General features: G+C 37.5%; 1 gene segment (V, D, J or C); it reads right to left on the bottom strand.

Annotated features, from left to right (window-relative positions):
• Positions 1-143: 143 nt before the first annotated feature.
• Positions 144-23,511, bottom strand: LOC107158407. The segment is given in 3 exon segments: positions 144-260; positions 22,937-23,268; positions 23,379-23,511. Coding segments are annotated over 3 exon segments (576 nt in total).

Genomic DNA, 23,511 nt, shown 5'->3' with positions numbered 1-23,511 from the left:
GCAGAGGTTCCGCCAAGTCTCCCCCTTGCCCTCTTCATACTCTGAGAAGGGGAGGGACAATCTGCAAATTATATTCCTCCCTGTTTTCAGTCTCCTGTACATAAAGATGCCAAGTGGGTGTGCAGGGGTGGAGTTGGGTTGCTTTAGGTGGTGTGGGAGTTCACAGCTGTGAGGCCTAACATGAGAGTATTAGGCAGGGCCGGTTGTTCATTATAGTTCTGATTACTTTCTGACTCCTCTTTATTGATCTGCAGTGGCCCCTATTGTCCAAGCCCATACACATCATCATGTGACATTGTGATCAGAACCCCTGAGACAGTCATAAAATTGCACTGCATCCCCACTGTCTCTGCCTAGTGTCCAGGACAATGAGCCCCTTCTGTGGCCTCCTTATTACCTCAGGATGTCCATCTTGCTTTCCTCATACTCCACATAGTGAATTTATGCATACCTCACTTGACTCTTTCCTGGACAGGACTATGGTGGTGTCTTTGATATAAATTTGTCTTAAATCAAAATTAAGCATGTGAACATGAAGTCTCTGGTTTTATTAGCTTGAAGGGTACCATCTAGTTTATTATACACAACATAAAACTTTGTTCCAAAGGTTCTATCACATAGTACTTCATGAGGAACATCTTCCAAATGCCATTTGGAAGATACACATATGCATGTTTTCAAGCTTTCTCAGTTCACATGTTTGTAACCCTTATTGTCAGCAAGTGAGAATGAGAGTTGTGACTATGAGTCCATCACAGCCATATAGCTTTAGCTACCATTGGCTACATGGAATGCCACAGGGACTGTAGATCCTGAAAGGACTCAGACAGCAGGAATCAAGAATGTTGTCAGACATGGATAGAAATGCACTGTTTTAGGCAATGGCAGGGGTAGATATGGTCTGGACATGAATATCAGTCTTTTGTTAAAATTTGCTCAATAGGTTTCAGTATATTACACAGGGGTCACTGTGATTGCAGCTGAGGAAGTAAATCATATTCTGAATTTTTAAAAACTTTTATTTAAATAGACATAATTATTGCTGTATGTATATAAGTGACTGCATGACCAATGTGATTCTGCAACCTGTACACTCAGAAAATAGAAATTATACCCCATCTGATGCAAATGTATGATATGTCAAGATCATTGTACTGTCATGTGTAACTAACTAAAACAAATAAAAAAGAATATTAAATAAAAAAACTTTTATTTTATTTTTAAATTGTTCTTATTATAATGTTATAGATGACAGTAGATGTTATTTTGACATATTACACATATGTGGATTATAACTTCCCATTTTTCTGGTTGTACATGATATAGATTTACATTGATCATATATTTATATATGCACATAGGAAATATATCTGATTTATTCTACTATCTTTCCTATTCCTATTCCCCATCCCTTTCCTTCATTACTCTCTGTCTTATCCAAAGTACTTCTATTCATCTTTAAGTCCTGCCCTTATTTGAGTTAACACCCACTTTTTAGAGAAAACATTCAGCTTTTGGTTTGGAGGATTGGCTTATTTCATTTAGCATGATAATCTCCAATTATATTCATTTACTGGCAAATACCATAATTTCATTTTCTTTATGGATAAGTAATGTTTCTCTGTGTGTGTGTGTGTGTGTGTGTGTGTGTGTGTTTGTCCTTCAACATTTATCTGTTGAAGGGCACCTAAGCTGGTTCCTTAGATTAGCTCTTGTGAATTTAACTGGTATAAATATAGATATGGGTGCATCACTGTATGCCAATTTTAAGACCTTTGGGTATAAACCAAGGAGTGGGGTAACTGGAACAATGGTGATTCCTTTCCAAGTTTTGTGACAAATTTCCATATTGCTTTCCAGAGTGGTTGCACAGATTTGCAGCCCCACTAGCAATGTTTGAGTGTGCATTTTTCCCCAAATCCTTGGCAACACTTATTGTTGCTTGTATTCTTAATAATTGCCATTGTAATTGGCATGAAATGGAATCTCATTGTAGTTTTATTTTTTTTTCTCTAACTGCTAAAGTTGTTGAATATTTTTTTCATAATTTTGACACTTCTGGATCCCAAGATAGGCAAGAATTGTCATTCTAGGGCCTAAAAACTTCCATACTTAGGAACGTAACTTACCTCCTAATAGGTTGGTAATTTTTATCTCCAGCACAATTTGTAATTAAATACAGACAGGATTAAAATCAATCAATTATATTTATTTCTGTGATAAGATAAATTGTGTAAATTGTGGAATCTAATACTTGTTACTTTTATAAAGTAATCATATATATTAGAAAATATAACTTATATTTTTGATAGATTATTTTAAAATAAATTATACATGAAATGTGTGTCTTATAAACTCAAATTTTTAAAAGTATAATACATTAAATTTTCATTATTATTTCTTCCATGCTTTCTTCCTTTTTTCCTCAACCTGTTAGAAATAGTAACTGTAGGCCCCCCTTGTGAATTTCTGTAGTTTTATTGAAAATTCATTTTATCACCTTCACATAAAACTATGTGAAGTGCAATGACTGTAAATGTCCTGCAGATTCTTTCTTTCCACAGGACAAGCAACACTTGCCCTTCAATTCAGAAAAAGCAAGACAAAAAATCTTATCTACTGAAGATGAGAAAATTTAATTCTTCTCGTCTTCATAAGTGTATCCAACCCACCAGCACATACAGAGTTTTCTTTTGATCATCTTCTCTAATTTTATCTCCAAATATGAACCTAGAATATTTGAACTCTTTACATGAAGCAACATGAAACAAATTATATAAAATAGTGAATATTTCAGAAATAAAAATGCAGAAAGAAAATAAGCACATGATATTGGAACTGAAAATTTTTGCAACCACTCTGGAAATCAATATGGAGATTCCTCAGAAAACTTGGAATAGAACCACCATTTGATTAGCTATCCCAATTTCAGTTTATATTTCAAGCACTTAAAATTAGCATACTACAGTGATGCTGCCACATCAATGTTTATAACAGCTCGATTCATAATAGCTAAACTATGGAGCCAACCTTGATGCCATTCAACAGATGAATCAATAAAGAAAATGTGATATACTACAAAATGGAATATTACTCAGCCATAAAGAGAAGTGAAATTATGGCATTTGTGGGCTAATGGGTGAAACTTAAGACTATCATGCTAAATGAAATAAGCCAAACCCCAAAAGCCAAAGTATGAGTATTCTCTCTTATATGTGGATCCAAACCCATAGCAAGGGAGAGAAGGGAGGTTAATTATAGAAATACTTCAGATTAGAAAAGTGGAATGAAGGGAAGGGAGGAGGATAAGAATAGGAATCATACAGTATAATGAATCATACATAACTTTTCTGTGTTCATTTATGTACATATAACAGATATAGTGACCATTGGAATTGCACATCATGTTCAACCACAATAAAAGGCATCAAAATTGTAATGGGTTGTACACAATGTATATGTATATAATATGTTAAATATACTCTATGTCATGTATATCTAAGCAACAAATAAAAACATCAAAATGAGCACATGAAGTAACACTAAATCTCATCTAACATAAGACTGTGCATACTAAAGTAGGAACAAAATGTGCTACACATTTATGGGATGGTTTGAATATTCCACAAAGGCAATAAAGTGAAAATAAATATATAGTAAAACAGTATGTTCACTGTTAATCCAGGTGCCTTAAAGTCATGTGGAAATCAAAATGAATGATGACTTATGCTCAGCTAGCATGGGATCACCCATTTGCTAAAGCCAATCAGTGGATTACTGCATAGATACATGAATATATATGTTATTCATAAGAAAATAAACCACTTCAATCAGGATATTAGTCTATCATTATAATCCCTTTCTTCATTAATTTAAACACAAGTGCAGGGTCTAAGATTACTGACCAGAAGCTCTTTAAATAAAGATTATTCTTTCAATGATGCTTGAAGTTATGATAAAAATAAAATAAACCAATTTTACTGTTATGGTCTAAGGCTTTGGAATATGAAAAATTGAAATTAAGTTTCAAAAATACCTTATACAGGGCAAAAAAAAAACTTCTTATGAAAACTTTTAGTTTTTACTGCTTCCACTTGAAGAATATCTAAATTGTATTGTTCACATGGATAGTTTACATGAGTCTATGATTAAGGAGTTTTAAAAAGCAAATAAAATGAAAAAAAATAAAACAATCCCTTACATGTCAATCTGCAAGGACATTATTGATATTTACATGTTTTATTCAATGATACTGTTTAAGACAAAGCATTTACAGAATTCAGTGTCTATTTTGCAATTACAATTGCTGAATCTGGAAGGGTTGATTACTGATTGCTGCTGAAATTTTGTTACATTTATATAATTATGCATAACTTATAATTAAAATAATATGTTCTTATATACTGAGTTATTATGGGCTATCACTTTGGTGGGCTTCAACTTCTGTGCCATATATCCTTTACTGGTGATGATTGATAATTTTATTATTTTTAGTATTACGATAATTTTGATAATTTTTTATAACTTCAACAGTTTCTATGAGCATTATGTCATGGGAGACAATTATGGTGTGCCACTAATGTAAACCAGACTCTGATGTCTAATTTTTTATAAACATTGAGGGTCTTAACTGCCACAGTAAAGTGACATAAACTTGGTCACTCTACAAATGAGTGTCTCACTTGCTTATCTGGTTATTTCACTGTCATAAATATTAATTTCATAAACAGGAGAGTAATGATTGGCCTTGTCCTCAAATTGGAGCCCAAAGATTTACAAATACACTTCATTAGTTGAGACATCTTTGTATCCAGAAATTCAACTGCAGAACTCAGGCCCCAGCTGTTTCTCTGAGTCTGAATAGTAGTGCTCAGATACAAGTCCTGCTAGTGTCTGAGTCTGGCTAGTGCAGGTGAGTCTGGCTCTTGACCCAGGGATGTAGAGAAGGGGAGTGGTCATGTCGAAAAGGCAAAGAGAGGAAATCTGAAAGCATATATCAGAGTGAAGAGGAGGGGTAAGTGAAAGTAACTTGGGTATTTGAGAGAGAGGCTAATGACACAGGTTAGGGGCCTGCCCTAGGAATCTGAGGCCTGTACCTACCAGTGCATTGAGAGAGCAGCAGAAGGAGGAAAGGAGTCTAGGCCCTGGTGGACACAGCCTCTTCATAGGCCTCACTCTGATAACTCCACTGCCCCAGGCCTCTTTTATACCAGCTCCACTGTCCTCCCAGAGGTGGGGCTGCTCATGCAAATGGGTCCCTACCCCTTGTCTCTACCCTCATGTGTACTCTCAGTGTCTGGGTCCCTGACTGAGGGATTCTGTCATGATGAACAAGCTTAGTTAACAATTGGGGCTTAGGAGAAAACAACTTCAAGGACCATACCATGTGCATGGGACTCCGTACATCTGTACATCTTTTAGGTTCCTAAAGAGACTTCTGCATTAACCAGAACATGTTCAAACAGATCTGTGCCCGACATTATATCTCATATTAGAGCATCTGCTCTGGGGAAATTGTAAGACAAAATTAGGACAATGGGATCTGTCAGGAGGAATTTGTGGATGTGCATTGTAAGATGAGAGCAGAGGAAATAAGAAAGAGGTAAAACATCAAGTGCATCTTTGGTTTGATACCTGGGACAATGAACCTCTGGTGGGAGAGGAAGAGGTAGTCCATAGAACAAGATGAGGGAAAGGCAACACCTGTATTCTAATGCACAAAGTTGAGACCGTATTTTAAAAAGCTGGTTGAAGGAAGTTTTGTTGTGTATTTGTCACATTGTGAACATGGCATGAAAAGGTGGAAATTATTCAGGAATTTCAGAGATAATCAGTGCAGAAGAAATTCATCCCACTCCAATAAGAATAATGCAAAGGTAAATGAACCACTAGTAGGGGAATTAGATGAGTTATTAATTTCTTTTTCCTCCATTTATTCATTAAGAATGAATTAGATGTTTCTCATGCATCAGACACTGGAGACATCTAGAGAATTTAAAGAATGGTCCCAGGTTATAGAAACAGTAGGAGTCAAGCACAGAAGGGGATTGTATTGCCCAAAAGAATACTCCAGGTCTGAGGACCTCATCCTCATACAGGTTACAAAAGAGGGATATCTCAGTATTTATAGGGCCTGAAGATAGCAAGGGCTCCAAATCCCTGAAATACCTCAGCTTTGACTTCATGTTGGGTCCAGATAGGCGAGTAGGCACAGCACCTGTGCTGAGGAACAATGCATCAATAAAGCTGATTGTAGCAGCGCAGGAAGTACTTCTAATGCCTCTTACAGGGGAACAACAGTTGATGTCAGCCCTCTGCCCTTTGATGGTTCCAGGCAATGCTGACATCTTCAGTTAACTAGTCCAGGGTCTTTCTGTGGAACTAGTGTCCCTCTGGTGGGATCTCAGGTTCCACTCATCCTGAAAAGTCTCTCTGAGTCCTTCCTATGATCAGAGGATCTTCTTACCCAATCCTTCTTTGCTCCTGTCACAGGTGGGACTCCATACATCTATACATCAAAACTGTGATCTGAATGTGCCTGTCCTCCTCCAGTTCCTTTCCACTTTGCCTCCTCCCAAAGTATTTTATTTAACATTTGCATCTAATTTTCATAGCCTTCAAACTAAAAAATGTCACTTTAGAGGGAAAAGTAGTTTAAAGGAAAAATTGAGAAAACTTGTTCTTGTTTAGTTGATTGATACAAATTGAAAAAATTCACAGTATTAATTTATATAAAATTAATAATCCAAATATAACACATATATGTATGAATACATTTAAATGTGGTAGGTATATTTATTTTTCACATCTCCCTTACAAACATACATAGATGAGAACACATAGAGAATGAGAAAAAGAAAAATAACAGGAAAAGCAATTATTTTTACAGATAACAGGCATTACTATATTTCTTTGTCAATACCTCCTTCTAAATGAGTTAATTTAGATCAAATAAATATATCTCAAATATCAATATTATATAAACCACATCTCAAGCAGGCCCTGAAATAAAATATATTATTTTATGATTTTTGTATCATTACTTCATGTTTACCCAGCAACTGAGGCAATGAATGAATCATGTGTCCTACTGTTCCATTTATGCAACCACAGGTCTTCACCATGAATGAGCATCCACTGAGCACCCATACTTCCCTCTGATCTGTTTCTCCCAGAATACTTCATGCACACCAGCTAGAATAAGGACAACATGGGAATGCCACAGATTCCATTTAATACATTCTCTACAATGAGGGAAACCCTTCATGTTTGCCAGGAAGTTTTATGCTTTGAAGACTGAGGGAGAATTCCAACAAAGCACCTTTTTTCAGACTAGTAAATATATTGGAAAAATTGGTTTGTATTTTTAAATTATGGTGGGATTAATTTCCATTCATTCTAATGAGGTTATTTAGCAATTGTATTATTTATTTAAAAGACAAAAAAGTTAAATCTGGATTTTTAAATGTTAATAAAAGCAACATTACATATCAATAATAAACACATATCAGGACCTTACCTACAGAGTGTTTCCTTTCCCTCTTGTTGTGTATTATCTCAACATAAAAGTTTATATCATTTTCTATGGATAAAGCAGGAAACTAACTCAAACTAAATTTTCACACAATTCTTTTTCACCTGCTCAGCCAGTATTGAGTGTAATAGGGCCTGTTCATGTCCATGTATAACATTAATTGCACCTTAATGTTCTTCAACAGGAAAGTCATCCCAGTGGATGATAAGAGAGTATATGGAAGTCAGCCTTGTATGATACTATCTAGTTATGTACATACTAGGTATTCATATGACCCCCCTGAAAATATGCTTACAAGAAAGTTTTGTAGAAATACCTATCTTTTGACTGCAATTTGAATTTAGATTATTTTTCTTTGCAATGAAATGATATTTTTAATATGGGAATAATTTAGACATGGATGATGATTCTGATTGCATATTAATCATAAATCCCCGAAACTAAGTTCACAGCATAATTATAAAAGAAAGATTGTATTATGTTATAATCATAACATTATCAAAGCAATTTTTCTTTTATAATTTAAAAGCAAATTAAGTACAAATTTGATCTCCATAATCAAATCAATATATAAGAAAAGGCTAGCAATCATTTATTAATATTTTGAATGAGAAGAGTCTTAAAAGTATGCAGGATAGCCTGAGTCTTCCTGATAATTACCTATTTGAAGACTAACTCCTCTGCTCATTGTCCAAACTGAAAGGTAGCCTAGAGTAGGAGGAGGCACACTGAGAAATGGATACACACTGGGAGAGAGAGGATGAGGCACATGGCATGAACCACTGGTAGTCATAAAGTCTCATCTTCACAGGAAAATGTTGAACATTTTCAATCTATGAATGTCTCTCCACCGTGTAAATTAAGAGGCATTCTCAACACATGAAGAAGTTTTTGTTGTACCTCCCCATGGGGTTAGATCACCATGTGAATACCACTACTCATATAGAGTGCACCATAATAGTCAACCTCATTATTAGTCTGAGACCTTGTGATGTTGAGGGCAGCTTTGTTATCAAGGAAGGAAAGAGAGAATAGAACAGGGACCCCAGAGGGAGTTTGTACTATAGACAAGTTAGTGGGGACAATGTCCTGGTGTCTGCTAGTGCCAGTTTGAATAGTGACCTGTGGAGACTAAGCCAGAGCTAAGGCCACATGTGCCTCGGTCCCACCTGGAGACACAGAGAGTGAGGGCTCCTAGATCACAAATCTGGGAATCCACCACTAAAATCAATAAGAGAGACAGTTATTGTTATGAAGAAAAAGATCCCCCTGAGACACTGCTTTTATGTAGGGACACCAAGGATGCAGTTACTCTCCCCTGACCTGAACTTAAGAGAGGAAATTCAGTAGAAACATGAACCAGGCCATGTTGGGGTTCCTCACAAGCATGTAGTATCAATACAATTCTCACTTTGAGTTTGAAATTTTAATGCCTCTTCAGACCCAGATAAAGGTTTTCCATGCAATTCAAGTTTCCTTTCTCTTCCTGCCCCAGAATTCATCCTAATGTCCCCTGGAGGAGATCACAAAAAAAGTAGAAGCTGGGAACTTAAGTAGACAACTGAGTACATGGGGCCTGACACACAAAAGTTTTAATTGATGCCTTTCCCCAGATCAGTTTCCTCACACTTCTTCAACTTAGGCATAAATTTCATCTCTTGAAATTCACAAATGGAATAAAAACAAGAGTGAATTCTCCATGTCTACCTAGTTCATCTATTTTATTGCAAACCCAGAATTTCCTGATGAACATTTCTTTCCTGTCCATAAATGAGTATTGTTCCCCCTTGAGTTAACTGTCAGGGCCTTCTTCCTCAGCATAGATTCAATTTAGAAGCTCTGAAGCTAATTGTGGGAAACTCCCTGGACAGTTCCAGAGACAGGGGTCTCCCAGTTAGTGAATCCTGGAGATTGTCTTAAGCAGCCCCAGTGGGGCTTATTATTGAGTTTGCAGATACTGACAGCAGCAACACAAGGCTTGGGATATTAATTGCCTTCATCAGTTATATGGCTTTAGGACTAGTGCAACTGCAGAATTTGAGAGAATGTGGGATATTCTTCCCAATATCAAAAAATAAGAAAATCATGTTCATTATACTTGAAAATAAAATTAAGAATATTTATGATCAAATTATTATGAACATCTCTAACATTTTAAAATCACTTTCACTTTTTAAGATGATTAAAAATGCTAGATGAGGATAATTGGGGAGTTCAGAAATAAAGCTCTTTTAATTCCTTTTTGAAATAAGATTTTCTTTTAAAAACATAGTGTTCCTTATTTCAAACTAAAACACAATATCTAAATTGTTCATAATTTCATTATTGAATTTTTATTTTTATTAATGTTTTCTTACGAATTTTTCAGTTTTTATGTTTTAAGAGATCCACTCAAATGAGGAATACGAATTCATTTTAAACTATGTTATGGCTAATACTCAAGAGTATCTATAGTTGTCTGTATATACATATGATTGTGTGTGTGTGTGTGTGTGTGTGTGTGTCATAATTCTATAAAGAGTGTGATCTGAAATTTAATAGATAAAGAAATAGAAATTCTAATTTTAATACATAAAATCGTTATTATCAGTTTTTATCCTTTACATTAGAACTTACTAAAAGAAAATGATAAAAATATTCAGATGCAATAAAAACAGGAAAAAAACAATGGGTTCAAGTATTTATCACACATTTAAATACAGATGAATTAGGAAATCATAGTGATCAGAAAGTAATCCTAAAATCTGCAGTGAGCCCTACGTTACCTCTGAAGTTGTCTCAGACATTCTCATGGAACTACAAATTAATAGTTTTTCTCTTGGGATGTCTAATGGCATTAAGGAGCCAAAGGCAACAGGAGGAATAGGAAACTTGGAAGAGAGAAAATCTCAGGGTACTGTAGAAACAAGCACATGGAGTACTGCATACATGACATACTTTAAAGGGGTCTGAGTCCCAAATCACTCCCCTGTGCAAGGCCTGTGAGCCGCAAACCCTTTACCCCATAGGCAAAGCCCTAGACATGAGGCACCTTGCTGCAGTCCCTGTACTTGCTCCATGGCCCACTCCTGTTAGCTGCAGGGACACTTGTATTGGTGGCTTCCTGTAATCTGCATAGCTACTGCCTGAATATATATACATGGTAACTGTGCAACAAAATCAGTTCTGCTTCCTGCTGGGTCTTGATTAGTGGCTCTGCAGCCACATTCTCCTCTACTCTGTTCTGTGGACCTCTTCACTGAACAAGAGAGAGTTCACACTGGGTACCAGGAGCTCATGTCAGCAAAACAAAAACAGCTCCATTTGTGGATGGAGGTGGTACTGCTTGATCCAGATAAGAGTTTAAATTGAGCTGTGTATTTTATCCCTGAAATATTGTATTGATATATGCTGCACACTGTAGAGATTCATATTGATTAGGTCTATTGAAATCCCACTGAAGTGGGTCCTGTGATTCCATCTTTCTACCCTAGGGTGATTCTAGTCCCTCTGCTGAAAGCTTAGAGGTGATCTTTCTGATTGTGACATCTGAATTGTCTCATGAATCTTATACCTGCCCACCCTTCAAAGTCCATGTTCAGCATCCTTAATAGACCTCAAGAAAAAAAAGTCATATTTTCAGCCCAAATTCTTCCTGTTTGTCAAGGTAAGTTTTTCTCAGTTTAACATGAATTCTACTTCCTAACATACTGCTAAACTGTGGGTGGAGTGTCTGCCAAAGTTCTGTACATGGAGACTTTCTCCCAGTGTAGTAGTACCAGGAGGTATTACCTAGTGATAGTACCTTTAAGAGGTATTAGGGCCCTATTAAAAAGCCCTCAGGCATTTGAGGCATGTCCACAAATATAGTGCTTATACACCCCACCTTGCCCCTGACCTCTATCTCTCTCAACTTCCTGGAATAAGAGGTGACCATTCAGCTTGGCTCACCCCTACCCATCTTACTGAAGCCAGAATTAGACAGGCAGTCAGTTTAGATAGATTAAGTTACTCAGGTCCGATAGAATCAGGCCAATTTTGAGTGTGTTTGGCAAGTTGGGGACTGTCCCCTGAGTGATTGAAATATTAGTTCCTTCATAGCCCTTCCTCCAACCTTATGAAGAACCTGCCATTGCTCCAACCTGTTGCCAAGATAAGCTGTCCCAAGAAATGCCCCTCCGAACAAGGAGCTATAAGGTTGTTAATGTGTCCTTGGCTGCTCCATCTTGCCTTCTTCCATCAGCCCACCTGTTTCCCATCTTTTGGGCATCCCACCCAGCATTCCTGAGCCTAGTCTCATAAGCAGGAAAGAGAAAGATAAGGGGAAGAAGGCAACACAACAAAGGAAGCCTAAGACACATAAAAAGTGCAGAACACCTTGCTTCTTGGGGTACCAGGATACCAGTTATGGCCCCCTTCTCCCTCCCAAGATAAATCTTTGTTATCCCCTTTTAAATAAATCCTGCTTTATATGCTTGCTACAGCATATTTCTCTAATGTTCTAACGTCAACATGTGAGGAGGCAAGACTCATTACCAATAACTGGCAGTGTCATTACCATACATTTACCAGTGACCCAATCATATGGAACTAATAATCCCAGTCTTAAACCTCCAAATCCATGAACCAAAATAAACTTTTATTTACCTTATAGGTATCCTATGTTGTCTATATTTTTTTTATTAAAACCAAGTCAACTAACAATGAGAAAATTTTGTATATTTGTTCATAAATTAAATGGGCTTTTGACTTATTATTTTAAGTATTGAGATTTACACTTGTCTGATTTCTTGTCATTTTTCTCTCCAGACAGTCCTCTTGCTTATTTATTCATCTAAATTTGTTCCCGTTCTGTGACCATTCTTCCATTTTACCTAGACAATAGGCCTAAACAATCAAACAATGACAGGATGAAATAGGAAGCAAGGGTATGGGTTAGATCCCAGTATTCATGTAATTCCTGGGGGCCCAGGTGCAGGAAAGTCACACTTTGGTGAGGATACCTTCTGCAAAGGGCTATAAAGCCAGTTCTTCCTTATGTGGCCTGATGTAGGGCCCTGTCATGAGTAGTCCAACATTTCCCCCTGATGGCCTCTAATCCCTCTCAGAGATTTTGGAAAGATAATCTGACTATACTAAATGGACATCTTTGGTTTTATTTCCCTCATGGTAAAACCACCTGATGTTTTGTCCTGAGAATTGTTCCTTTTTTTTCCCCTAATGATCTCCAGAACTCTAAATGCACTGCTTAAGGTCCCACATATTTTATAATTACCTTGTATTTGACTTTGCTTCAGCCAGGTATTTGGGTTCTTCCTAGTTCATGAACATTTTGAACAAAACTTAAAGGCTAAAGTTCAGGAGAGGTCACAACTAGCAGTAATGCTGCCTGTATTCCTCTTACAGGTTTACTTTTTATCAGGTTTCTGCTTTTCTGAGTCTCCTGTTGTGTTTTCCTTCATTCCACTCTTCAGGCCTTGACTTCAGATGTCAGTTTTCCTTGTGAGAATATAAGATTATCAGGGAATGAGTGTTTTCTGCTTTGATATTGTTCTCTGTTCTCTAATTGACCTCAAAAACAAATTTTATTTTGACTCTAATATAATTTAAGTTATTTTATTCTAGTTTATATTTTTACATATGAGTGTTGGTATAAAATAATATTGCTATAAATATTGATTACTGTTACATTGGTGTTTTTACAACATCTCAACTAAGCAACCCTTGTGAATATGTACATCAGAGGAAAAATTCCTAATCACTTTCAGTTGACAAGAGTTTCATAGATTTAAAGTAGGTAGGTTTATAAAGCCTAAGTCCCAAAACCTGATATTTTTACAAAATTCTTCCATCTTAGGAATATTTAGGGAAAAGCATAACTTTTGTGTTTTAACTGGGAAAAATGAACATGGGATGTTGGAGAGGATTTTTTCTTTATCAGAGAATCCAAAGCTACACCAGAGTGTAATCAGAAGAAAAACATGCACCACTTCCCTAAGTTCTCTGAGCTCAGGGAAGATCATCAAAGCCTGAAAAAGGATCAAGAGACATGAAAGGGGTAGGAGAAGCTAAACAGGAGTGTTTGTTGCTCATAGGCAGAGACAAAGTAATTGGATACAAAGGAGTGGTGATTTTTTTCTCAGTTCATTCCAGGAGATCTCTTTGGCATTAAGAATGAACCCAAATGAGAATAAAGAAAAGAGTGTGTTGAGTGGGGGTTGGAAATTGATAATCCACCTTTTTTTTTTTTTAAGTTTAGCCTATTTTTAGGCTGGAATCAAGTGTTACACAATGAGGCCCTACTGACAAAACTTAGGCCTGAGTTTAGGACTGAATCCTTAATGACTGATTACTTATATATGAGGTAACAGATCCAGGTCTTTTCCCAGAAAATCCTTGGTACCAATTGTCACAGTAACCTGCAATATTTCTATAGCTCCCTTTGTAAAACTAAATGGCCTCAGCCTGTGATGCACATCATGTGATTTACAGGTAGAGTTACACATATATGTACATGTATGGGAATTTCTGCTTCATGAAGGTCCACAATCAACTCTTAAACTCTGGAATTTTGAAAAGCCCCAGTGGGTATTAGATAAGAGAAGGATGGAAGTCAGTACTCATTGAAGCCACATTTAAGATGGGTAGTTAGTGTAGTTAGGTAAATTGGTTTGATATTGAGTCTAATAGAGAAAAAACTAGTTTAGTCTAATAAAGAAAATGCAGATCCATCTGACTCTGGGAAATCAGAAACCACACCTGGGAGATTGAAATGTTAACATCCCCAAGGCCCTAGCCCATCCTAAAGAACAGTTAATGAAGCAGCTCCCAGCAGATAGGGAGGCACAAATCAATTCATCCTAAGCCCTTTCTGCCTGGATCACTCCTTCCATGCCCCATTGGCCCACCTGTTTTCAAAATTTTGGCCTTTCCAACTGCATCCCCCATCACATGGGACTTCCTCATCCCATGGACACCATCTTCCTTTCAGATCCCCTTCTTCCTGGGGGAAAATCTGTTCTACTATCCTTTAATAAAGCCTTTTACTTTCTAAACAAAACTTGCCTTGGTGTGCTTCTCTGGTGTTATACTTCAGCATTTGAGGGAAGCAGGACTTCTTCAAGAAAACTGATGGTATCACTATGATGTCAGAAAAACCTACCTATGAAACTCCACATTATCCTGAGTGCTGTAACATGATGTAGAGTGTCCTCCTTGGGACTTATCTCACTCAACTTCCCAGAAAGACTGTCATAGTTCTCTAATCAGTGGTGAAACCTCTCCTTCAGTCACTCGTATCCCTCAAGAAAGTTTGCTGGTTTCACTCCTAAACTTCTTACCACTTCCCTACTTCAATGCCTAATATTCTCTACTTGACATTAAACCAAAAGTGCAGATACCCAGCAAGGAAGCCAGGACAGCCCTGGGCCTAAATTTCACTGATGCCTCTATCCTCACAAAGCATTTCGCTTAGTGTCTCCATATCTGAAAGCCTGTTACAGCCCCAAAGCATAAACAACTAGAGACAAACAGGTGGAATCTTCTCTGAATCCTTGAAGAACAGAGATCATGCTGTGGAGGAATGTCCACCTGTTGAAAAGGTCTCTGAATATTGGCCAAGAATAAAGCTCATTGGCTGCTGCTTTTTTTTTCAGAAAAGACAATCTAAATCAACAATGTCTCCTTGTAAGATCATATCACCATATTGATCACAAGAAAAAGTTTAGATGTTATCATTTTTATTTTTGTTGTTATTTGGTTTTAGGGTGATTTTGGTGGTTATTTATTTTCAGTTTTCCTGAGATTTCAGAAGCTTTGGTTATAAAACTTAGAGAACTTAAGTGTATATTCACTTACATGTATATTTAGTATATAAGCATATTAATTTAAAGTTGGTGAAGAGGTATAGCCAATAACAGCAAGCAGGCTGATATTTTTGTACCAACTCCTCATCTTCTTGTTTCACTATGAGAAACATTATTGTGGCCAATTACACAGCAATAGTCAGCCTCATCCAAGCTGCAGACCAGAAATGAGAAAAAGTGATGATTTTGTTGGGACATCTTTGAATCCAGAGAAGAGTCCAGGAATCCCAGAGCCAAGTAGAATATCCAAATCCGAGTAGTATCTCAGGAAAAATATAGAATTGTTCCCCATCTTGTGTTGAAGGGGTGTATCTCTTTTTCAGCAATACTGAAGACATTGCCCAGGGTGCAGATAAATCTGACAGCTGCTTCAGGAGGTGCTAAAAGGGAGAGTGGCTGAGTCAGCAGAGGCTGCACAGAGAACCTGAAAACTCAGACAATCATGGGTGCTGGACTGGGAACCATATGTGAAATACTTCTCATCTGAATTAAAAGAATTTATATATAATGGGAGCTGTCCTGGGTCTCTAAGACCTGTGCCTACCTGTGTAATGAGAGAGTAGCAAGAGGAATGAGGGTACAGGCCATGGTAGACTGGTGCTTGATCCTCACAGAGAGACTTTGCTACCTCAGGCTTGTCTTATTCTCTCTTCTGCTTTCAGGAAAAATAAGTGGCTATTCAGATAAATAGAACTCCATTCTTCTTGCTTTATCAAATTATATCTAATCTCTGATTCATGAGCCTTTGAGAGGATCTGAGAAGAGAGAATACTGAGGGAGATGCCTATCTGGAGTTTCACCATAGAAAATTGGAAATCTTTTACAAGATTCTGCTTGAGAGTCACCACCATGCCCTGAGAATATAAGGGTGAAGATTGCATTGGAAAGCATAGGAGGTGGCTCAGCCTTTATTAGACCTGAGAGCTCAGTAAGCTGTGAGAAATAAAATTATGCAATATATTGGGCTGAGATTGTGGCTCAGCAGCTGATAGCTCACCTAGCATGTGTGAAGCCCTGGGTTTGACCCTCAGCACCACATAAAATAAATAAATAAAGGTATTTTTAAAATTATGTAATATAGAGGTGAAAGAACACAATGTTGTGAATGTTATAAGCTCCACCAAAATTCTAATCCTCAACAATTGAAACTCTCTCTCTGGGACATTAAGGGGTCTTCTCAGAGTAACTGCTCCTTGAGTTGAGTCTATAAAAATGAATGAGGATAGCTTGAATATTGCATTGTGGCAGAGTGCTAGCTTTGCATGTTGGAGTCCCACAGTTGAATCTCTAGCAATCAAAAAATCAATGGGAATGGAAAACAGGATAGGGAGATTCTTCAGAGCTATGTTCAAAGACAGAATCTTCATAACATGTTATACACGAGGACCTGTGAGTAGAGTAAAGAAGAATATATTAGAAAGTAGACATTTCTTCAAGAAGGTGCTATCACTACTGTATAGTGTGGAAAATATGGCAATGATATGGTTTCTCTGTGCATAAAAGAATCAAAGGCTTGGTCAAGAGTCAGATATTTTGGCTTCTCTGTTTAGAAACAGTTGACTGTGACCTTGACTAGTGGCATGCTCTCATCTTAGTGTTGAAGATGGGGTTCAGGCAGTGTGAGGGCAGTCACTAATGGGGAATATGGACTCCAAGAACAGAGAAGACTTAGGGATACAACACTGGAATCCCTGTTCAATCAAGAAGTAAAGAATGAAATAATTCTGAAAATATTATATCAGCTAAGGCTGGCTTTCCATTATTTTGTGCATTTTTACTTAATCATCCATGCAGTATGTTTATTATCTAACTAGTACCTACAGATCTGGGCCTCAAATGATGTGGTGAATGTAGGTTAAGAAAAGACTAGAACCTCTTTGATTAGACCAAACAGAGATTGCCCAAAGAACTAAAGAGGAGTTCAGATAATTCAATTGTGTGGAATATTTATTTACAAACAATTGACAGTTAACCACAGTTTTGGTCTTATACGTGAACTGAAATAAACCAGCCCCTTTCCTTAGCCTGTCTTTAGGAACAGGCATCATTGGGCTGCAGAGTGGTTGGTGATCGGTCTCATGATTCCATATCCTGTGATGATATTTCGTTCCAGGCTAAGTCATGTGCAGGTTTAGATCTGTGTTTCCCATCTGGGTCTGATTTTGCATCACAATGTGTGATACATACAGTAATATATCACACATTGAACTTGTTACACCCTCTGGCTGTGCACCTGAGAGGATCAGGCAGCTTTGCCCACAGTAAGGGAGCCTGAGAACAGAGGAGGTGACCATGAGTGTCTGCTGTTTCTGTTTGAATATGTGTCCTGGGCACTTGGCTTGACTTCTGCTGCAAACCATATAGGAAGTGATCATTGGTGACCAAAACTGTTCTGGAGCCACAGATGAGAGTGACTGTCACCCCTGAGCAAGTCGTCAGAGAGGGTTCCTGAGTCCCACAATCTAAAAGTGGACCCTAAAACACAAACAAAACATGTCTAGATGGAGGAAGGGCAGCACTACAACAGCTAGAATCTGAACACTGAGGAGAAGAAAGAAGCAAATCCAGAGTGTGGTATGCATTTTGGAAAGATTCACTTGCACTAAAGATTAGGCCAGATTTTCTAATGACCCATGATTTCTTACTAAAATGCATGAATGAAGGGGGCATATTTGTGTGGTGAACTATATAAATATGATCCCTTTACTATCAATTTCCAAAACATGGTCCTCAGTCCTCAGAGCACTTAGATTTTCAGAGGAAAACCCAGGGTGGCTGTTTACTATGATTTTTCTCATGGGAAGAAGTAGTTTCTCTAGTATTGTGCATGGTCCACTGAGCAACTGTTCATGATCCAATAAAGCTAAACCACTTGAGTATCTACCAGTTTTCTAGGAATATCTACAGTGCCCACTGGAGGATGTTTGACCTAAAGCTAAAAGTTCTCATTTCATGATGAACTGTAGAATAATGTGTATGATATCCTGGCCATATTACCAGGATGCTCTCTCATTTGTAACTCGAGTTTTCTTTGAGCATTCCTATTTATATCTATTTATCTGTTTTTGTTTATTTATTTGTTGAAATCATTCCCAGTTGTGTGCAATTCAGTTTTTGTGTTGCATATTCATGTTCTTATTCTTGTCTGAATTTTTTATCATTAACATACTTGTATTTATTTTGTATAATGCCTCATTGGTTTATTATAATTGTATGATAATAGTGGGATTCATGGTACATATAATATTACATACAGGAAATATATTTTCATCATCAAATTAATTCCCCAGTATTATCTTTCCCTCACTTACACCCTCCTCTAAGCTTTTTTCTCTACTGATCCTTTTACTTTTTTCTTTACCTTGCTGCATTAAAATTATTAATAAAATTGGGATTCACTGTGATATATTGCTTTGTGTACATAGCATCATTGGTTTGGTGTCCTTCCACAGGACCTGCCATCCCCTCTTGTTTTTTCCTCCCTGTATCTTCTTTCTTTATCTTTTTTTTTCTTTCAATATTTCTCCTTTAAAGGATCCAGTTCTTTCTTTCATAAGTACATTTACCAAATAAAAATAAATAAACATGGGAACTCACTCATGCGTATTTTGATGGAGGTAAAAAATTTATTTTCATGACTGACTTGTTTTGAGGCATAAGGTTGTTGATTTTGAGCTTCTCATTGAATGTAGAAAATGCTTGAGAAAAAAAAATTATTTTAGTAACTTATTCTACAGTGTTAAAAAAGAGGAAATGCTCCAATTTAGAGGATTAAGTTTTCTTTTCTTTCTAACTTTAGTATGTTTACTTTATAAATACTTCACTGGAAATAAGGTCAGTCAGGCAGATGTTCAACCAGATCTACATGACCATACTACTCAAACATACAAACAAACAAAAAAACAAACAAACCCTCAGATGGGCATTGATTTTTTTCCCTGTTTTGTTTTATTGGTATCAGATTTAACCCAGAGGGGCTTTATCACTGAGCCATAGCACAAACACCAACCTTTTTTTTTTAGAGAATGTTTTGCTAAGTTTCTTAGGTCCTTGCTAAGTTGCAGAGGCTGCCTTTGAATTTGTGATCCTTCTTCCTCAGCCTGCCAAGTGATTGGAATTACAGATGTGCACCACCAAAGCAACCTTTTAGGATTTTCTGGTTTGACAATAATGTATGCATGATAGCACACATTATTTCTAAGAGAGATAGCAATGACCATGATTGTACCACGAGAGGACAACTACCCTCTTAGAATTAGATTATAACCCCCTCTTTTTCAATTTCTGAAGACTTGTTTTGAGGCATAATATGTAATCTACCCTGCCAATGAATCCATGTTTAATTGCAAAGAATATTCCTGTGCATGGTCAATTGAGCAACTCTTCAGAGGCTAATATGGGTGACAGTCTGAGAAGAGCCTTATATTACTTAGGACACTGTTTCCCACACTGATGATTAGGACGATCCATTTTCCAGTTGTGTTTGCATCTATGTCGCCTAAACTCACTCTTCTTGACCATCCTGTTATGGAACAAGTAGAGCATCATATTGAATCAGACAACCATGGAAGACACATTCTCAGTTAGCATTGAGATACATATTCCTAGCAATTTTATTTTGTTATCAGACCCAATAGTCTTTCTCATTCTGGATGAACACAATTGCAACTCTTGATGTCAAATAACATGGCAAAATTCTTGGTCACAAAGCTTTTCTACCACATGAAATGAATGGTGATTCTTCATGTGTTCATTTCATTCTTTCACTAACTCAATACAGAATCACTCATTGGAATAATATTGTCATCCTGCAAAAGGAAATATGCATGGGAGAAGAAAAGTAGCAGTTATTCAAATTATCATGCTAATTTGTAGCACAAATTAGATGTAGCACAGGTCTCCTCTGATTCTACTTTATTGAGCAAAACTGTCCTTAGCCAAGGCACTCTTCATGGAGGCAGATAATTATGTCTGGCACTCCAAAGGACCTGGAAACTTGGAAACCATGACACCACATGTGCATACATCTGATGCAAAGTCTCATGTCCAACCAATTCTTGGACACTCTTTAAGTTGCTCACCAAAGCAATGTTCATAGCCTTTGACGATCAGAAACAACTTCAATATTCCAAGTTGAGTATTAAGATAAATAGTTTCTCTGAGACATTTTTTGTTGTTTTATAAATTGTTTTGTTTTGGAGAGAGACTATTTCTTAGTTGTTGAAGCTTGGCTTCAAGTTGTTATTCCCACTGGCTCAGCATTCTGAGTTTCTGGCATTCTGTGCATTCACCACCACAGATGCCAAAAGAAAGTCTTCCCTGACCAGAAATCCAACTTGGGCCATGGCAGCGAGAGAGCTGAATCCTAACCACTAGATCATCCAGTTAGCCAAGCCAGTAAGCCCTTCTGTGACCTTCTCATTACTCATACAAATAGATGTACTGTTGAGTTCACACAAAGACCTTCTAGTGGTTCTCATTGGTAGTAATAAAGCTTTTCCTGGATAATTTTACTCTCTAATGTTCACCCTATGTTCAGGGGTAAAAATGCACTCACTTGACCTTTTATTCCAGCTGTTTGCTGTACAGAGGAAGCTCTGGATGCAGTCTGTTGCCCTCTCACCCTGGAAACCTCATGGTAATCACCCTCTTTCTTTTTTGATTGTTCAAACATCTGATTATTGTTCCCCAAATCTGCAAATGACAATCTGGGCTCCTGTGTATGTCTCTTGAATTCCTTTCCATAGATTTTAAAGTGAGAGAGTGTACATCAGCATAGCAAATAGGGTGGCTCTCAGAAATCCTAGATATTTTTAAAACTTTTTCTCTCTTAGTTTAAAGCTACCCAAATAAACATTTTTCCAAGGGAAAGTTTCCCAGATCCAGATCTGGCCATGTTCACCATTCCCCTTAGATGTCCTAGCACATCTCCTTGAAAAATGTGTTGTTTCCAAGATATTGGTTATGAACACTGAGAATATCAGCTGAGATGAGTGTAAGAGGGAAATGTTAAAGGCACTCATTTATTATTTAACTCACTGAAATTCAAAAGCCTGATTTGGACTCTCCAAGGAAGGATGTGTACTAAGGTGCCTTTGAATATTTTCTTCTGGGTGCCATAGTCCTGGACACAGCTGGAAATATGCACCTTCAACAACTGTCCCTGTCCTTAACCTCCCTGATGTGTCATTTGTTGTTACCAGCATATGGAGATTCCACAATTTTTTTAAGAGTATTCATGTCATCAAATGGGCTGTATGAAATGTGCTGCAGTTAGAGAGAGAGGTCTTTGTAGAGATTGTGGTAATATTACAGACATGCTCCAATCTCTCTGACCCCAAGCACACAGGACAAGATCCTTGTCCTCCCAGTACTCTTCTGCTTCCAAGTAACTCCCTGGGAGTGTTACATGTCAACCCTCTTGTTTTTTATCTCAGTCCCACCACAATCCCTGAATTAGGACAGACACTTTTCAATGTGAGGAAATTAAGGGTCTGGATAGGCCTATCCACAGACCCACTGAGGAGATGTTGAGCCTAGTGAAGTGTGAGCATATATCAAAAGAAAAGGGCTTTTAATTGTACTTTGTCAACTTTTGAAGGAAAGATCTTAGATCAGGATATCAATAATACAATTAACACAATAAAGGCTGGATTATATTATATGGCTCTCTACACTAATGGAATTATAAAATACAATTTTGATACAAAAGTGATCAAAGTGTCCATCCATACAGAAATATTTAGGGACCTCAAAAGTCATACTGAATCCTTAGTATAATCATGTGAAATTCAAAACAATATGGAAGGGTCTGAAAATGAATTATTGACTGGAAGAAATCATTCAAGAAGTCATATCTGCTGTGAGTTTTCAGATATAAAAGTTATATTAAAGGCAACCTGACAGAAATGCAAAGAAAGAAAGTCAGTGGTTGCCTGGATGATTCTTTGAGCAGGGATGGAAGGAGGATTCTGAAAGGGCAAAAGCTTTGTGTGCTGGCGTACAGATTCCTTGGCCTGAGTGCATTGATATTCCCAAATGTGTGAAAATATCTCAAAATCTCTTAAAGTTTTTACTTATGTGCATTTTATTGTCTGTCAAATACTGAATGTTAGGAAACATATAAAATTAGGCTGAAACATGAATCACAGATATACATAATGAAGGCTAAGGAGAAGACAAAGTTTTAGAATTCCTGGAAATAGAAAAAATGGAGGAGGGAACCACAGGATTCCCATTATAGATCAAGTCTGAGATGATCAGGGTTGCACTGGGTGCCTTGGCACCTGAACTCCAAGGAAAAGGAACTACAACATTCTGTTCAGCTCCTAAAACTAATGAGTAGCAGGAATTTCTACTTTTTGAAGATACTTTCCTAGGAACATGCTGCTGTGAATGACTATGAGGAAAGAAGACAAGAGGCTTCTCACTCAAAGAAGTGCTAGGATATTCAGCTGGCCCTATAATAGTGGTAGCAGAAAAAGCCAGAGACCAGGTCTGACTGAAGCTGCAATGTGTTTGCTCTCTTGACAGATGGTAAATGGGTTTTTTTTCTTACTTCCCCATGAGCCTGGAGCACTGTGTGATAACTGAGGCTACTGTCATAAGACTGACAGTAATAGTCACCCTCATCCTCAGGCCGTACGTTTGTGATGATCAATGAACCAGAGTTGCCAGATCTGGAGCCAGAGAAGCGATCAGGGACTCCTGAGGGCCGATTACCATTATCATAGATGAGGAGTTTAGGGATCCTTTCTGGGATCTGCTGATACCAGTTCACATAATAGCTATCAATATTGTTGCTACTTCCAGTGCAGGAGATGGTGACTGTCTCTCCTGGAGTTCCAGACAGTGAGGGCTGCTGAGTCAGCACTGACTGTGCCCAGGACCCTGGAAGTAAGAGAAACACAGAGAGCATAAGTTTTGTCTGGAAAGAAGAGTAGAATCAGGATCCACATCAGAGGACTTCCACACACTATCCTTCCTCCATATTAAGTCACCTGTGCACTGAAAAAGGAATATGAAGAGGAGACAGGACCAGGCCATGGTGAAGGTCATCCTGAGCTCTGCCTTCTGTTCCTGATGCTGAGCAGAGGTTCCCCCAAGGCTCTCCCTTTCCCTTTTCATACTCTG

This window comes from Marmota marmota, unplaced genomic scaffold, assembly GCF_001458135.2.
Source record: "Marmota marmota marmota unplaced genomic scaffold, marMar, whole genome shotgun sequence".
NCBI lineage: Eukaryota > Metazoa > Chordata > Mammalia > Rodentia > Sciuridae > Marmota > Marmota marmota.
The sequence above is the reverse complement of the archived record's forward strand: the minus strand, read 5'-3'. Positions and strand labels throughout refer to the sequence as shown.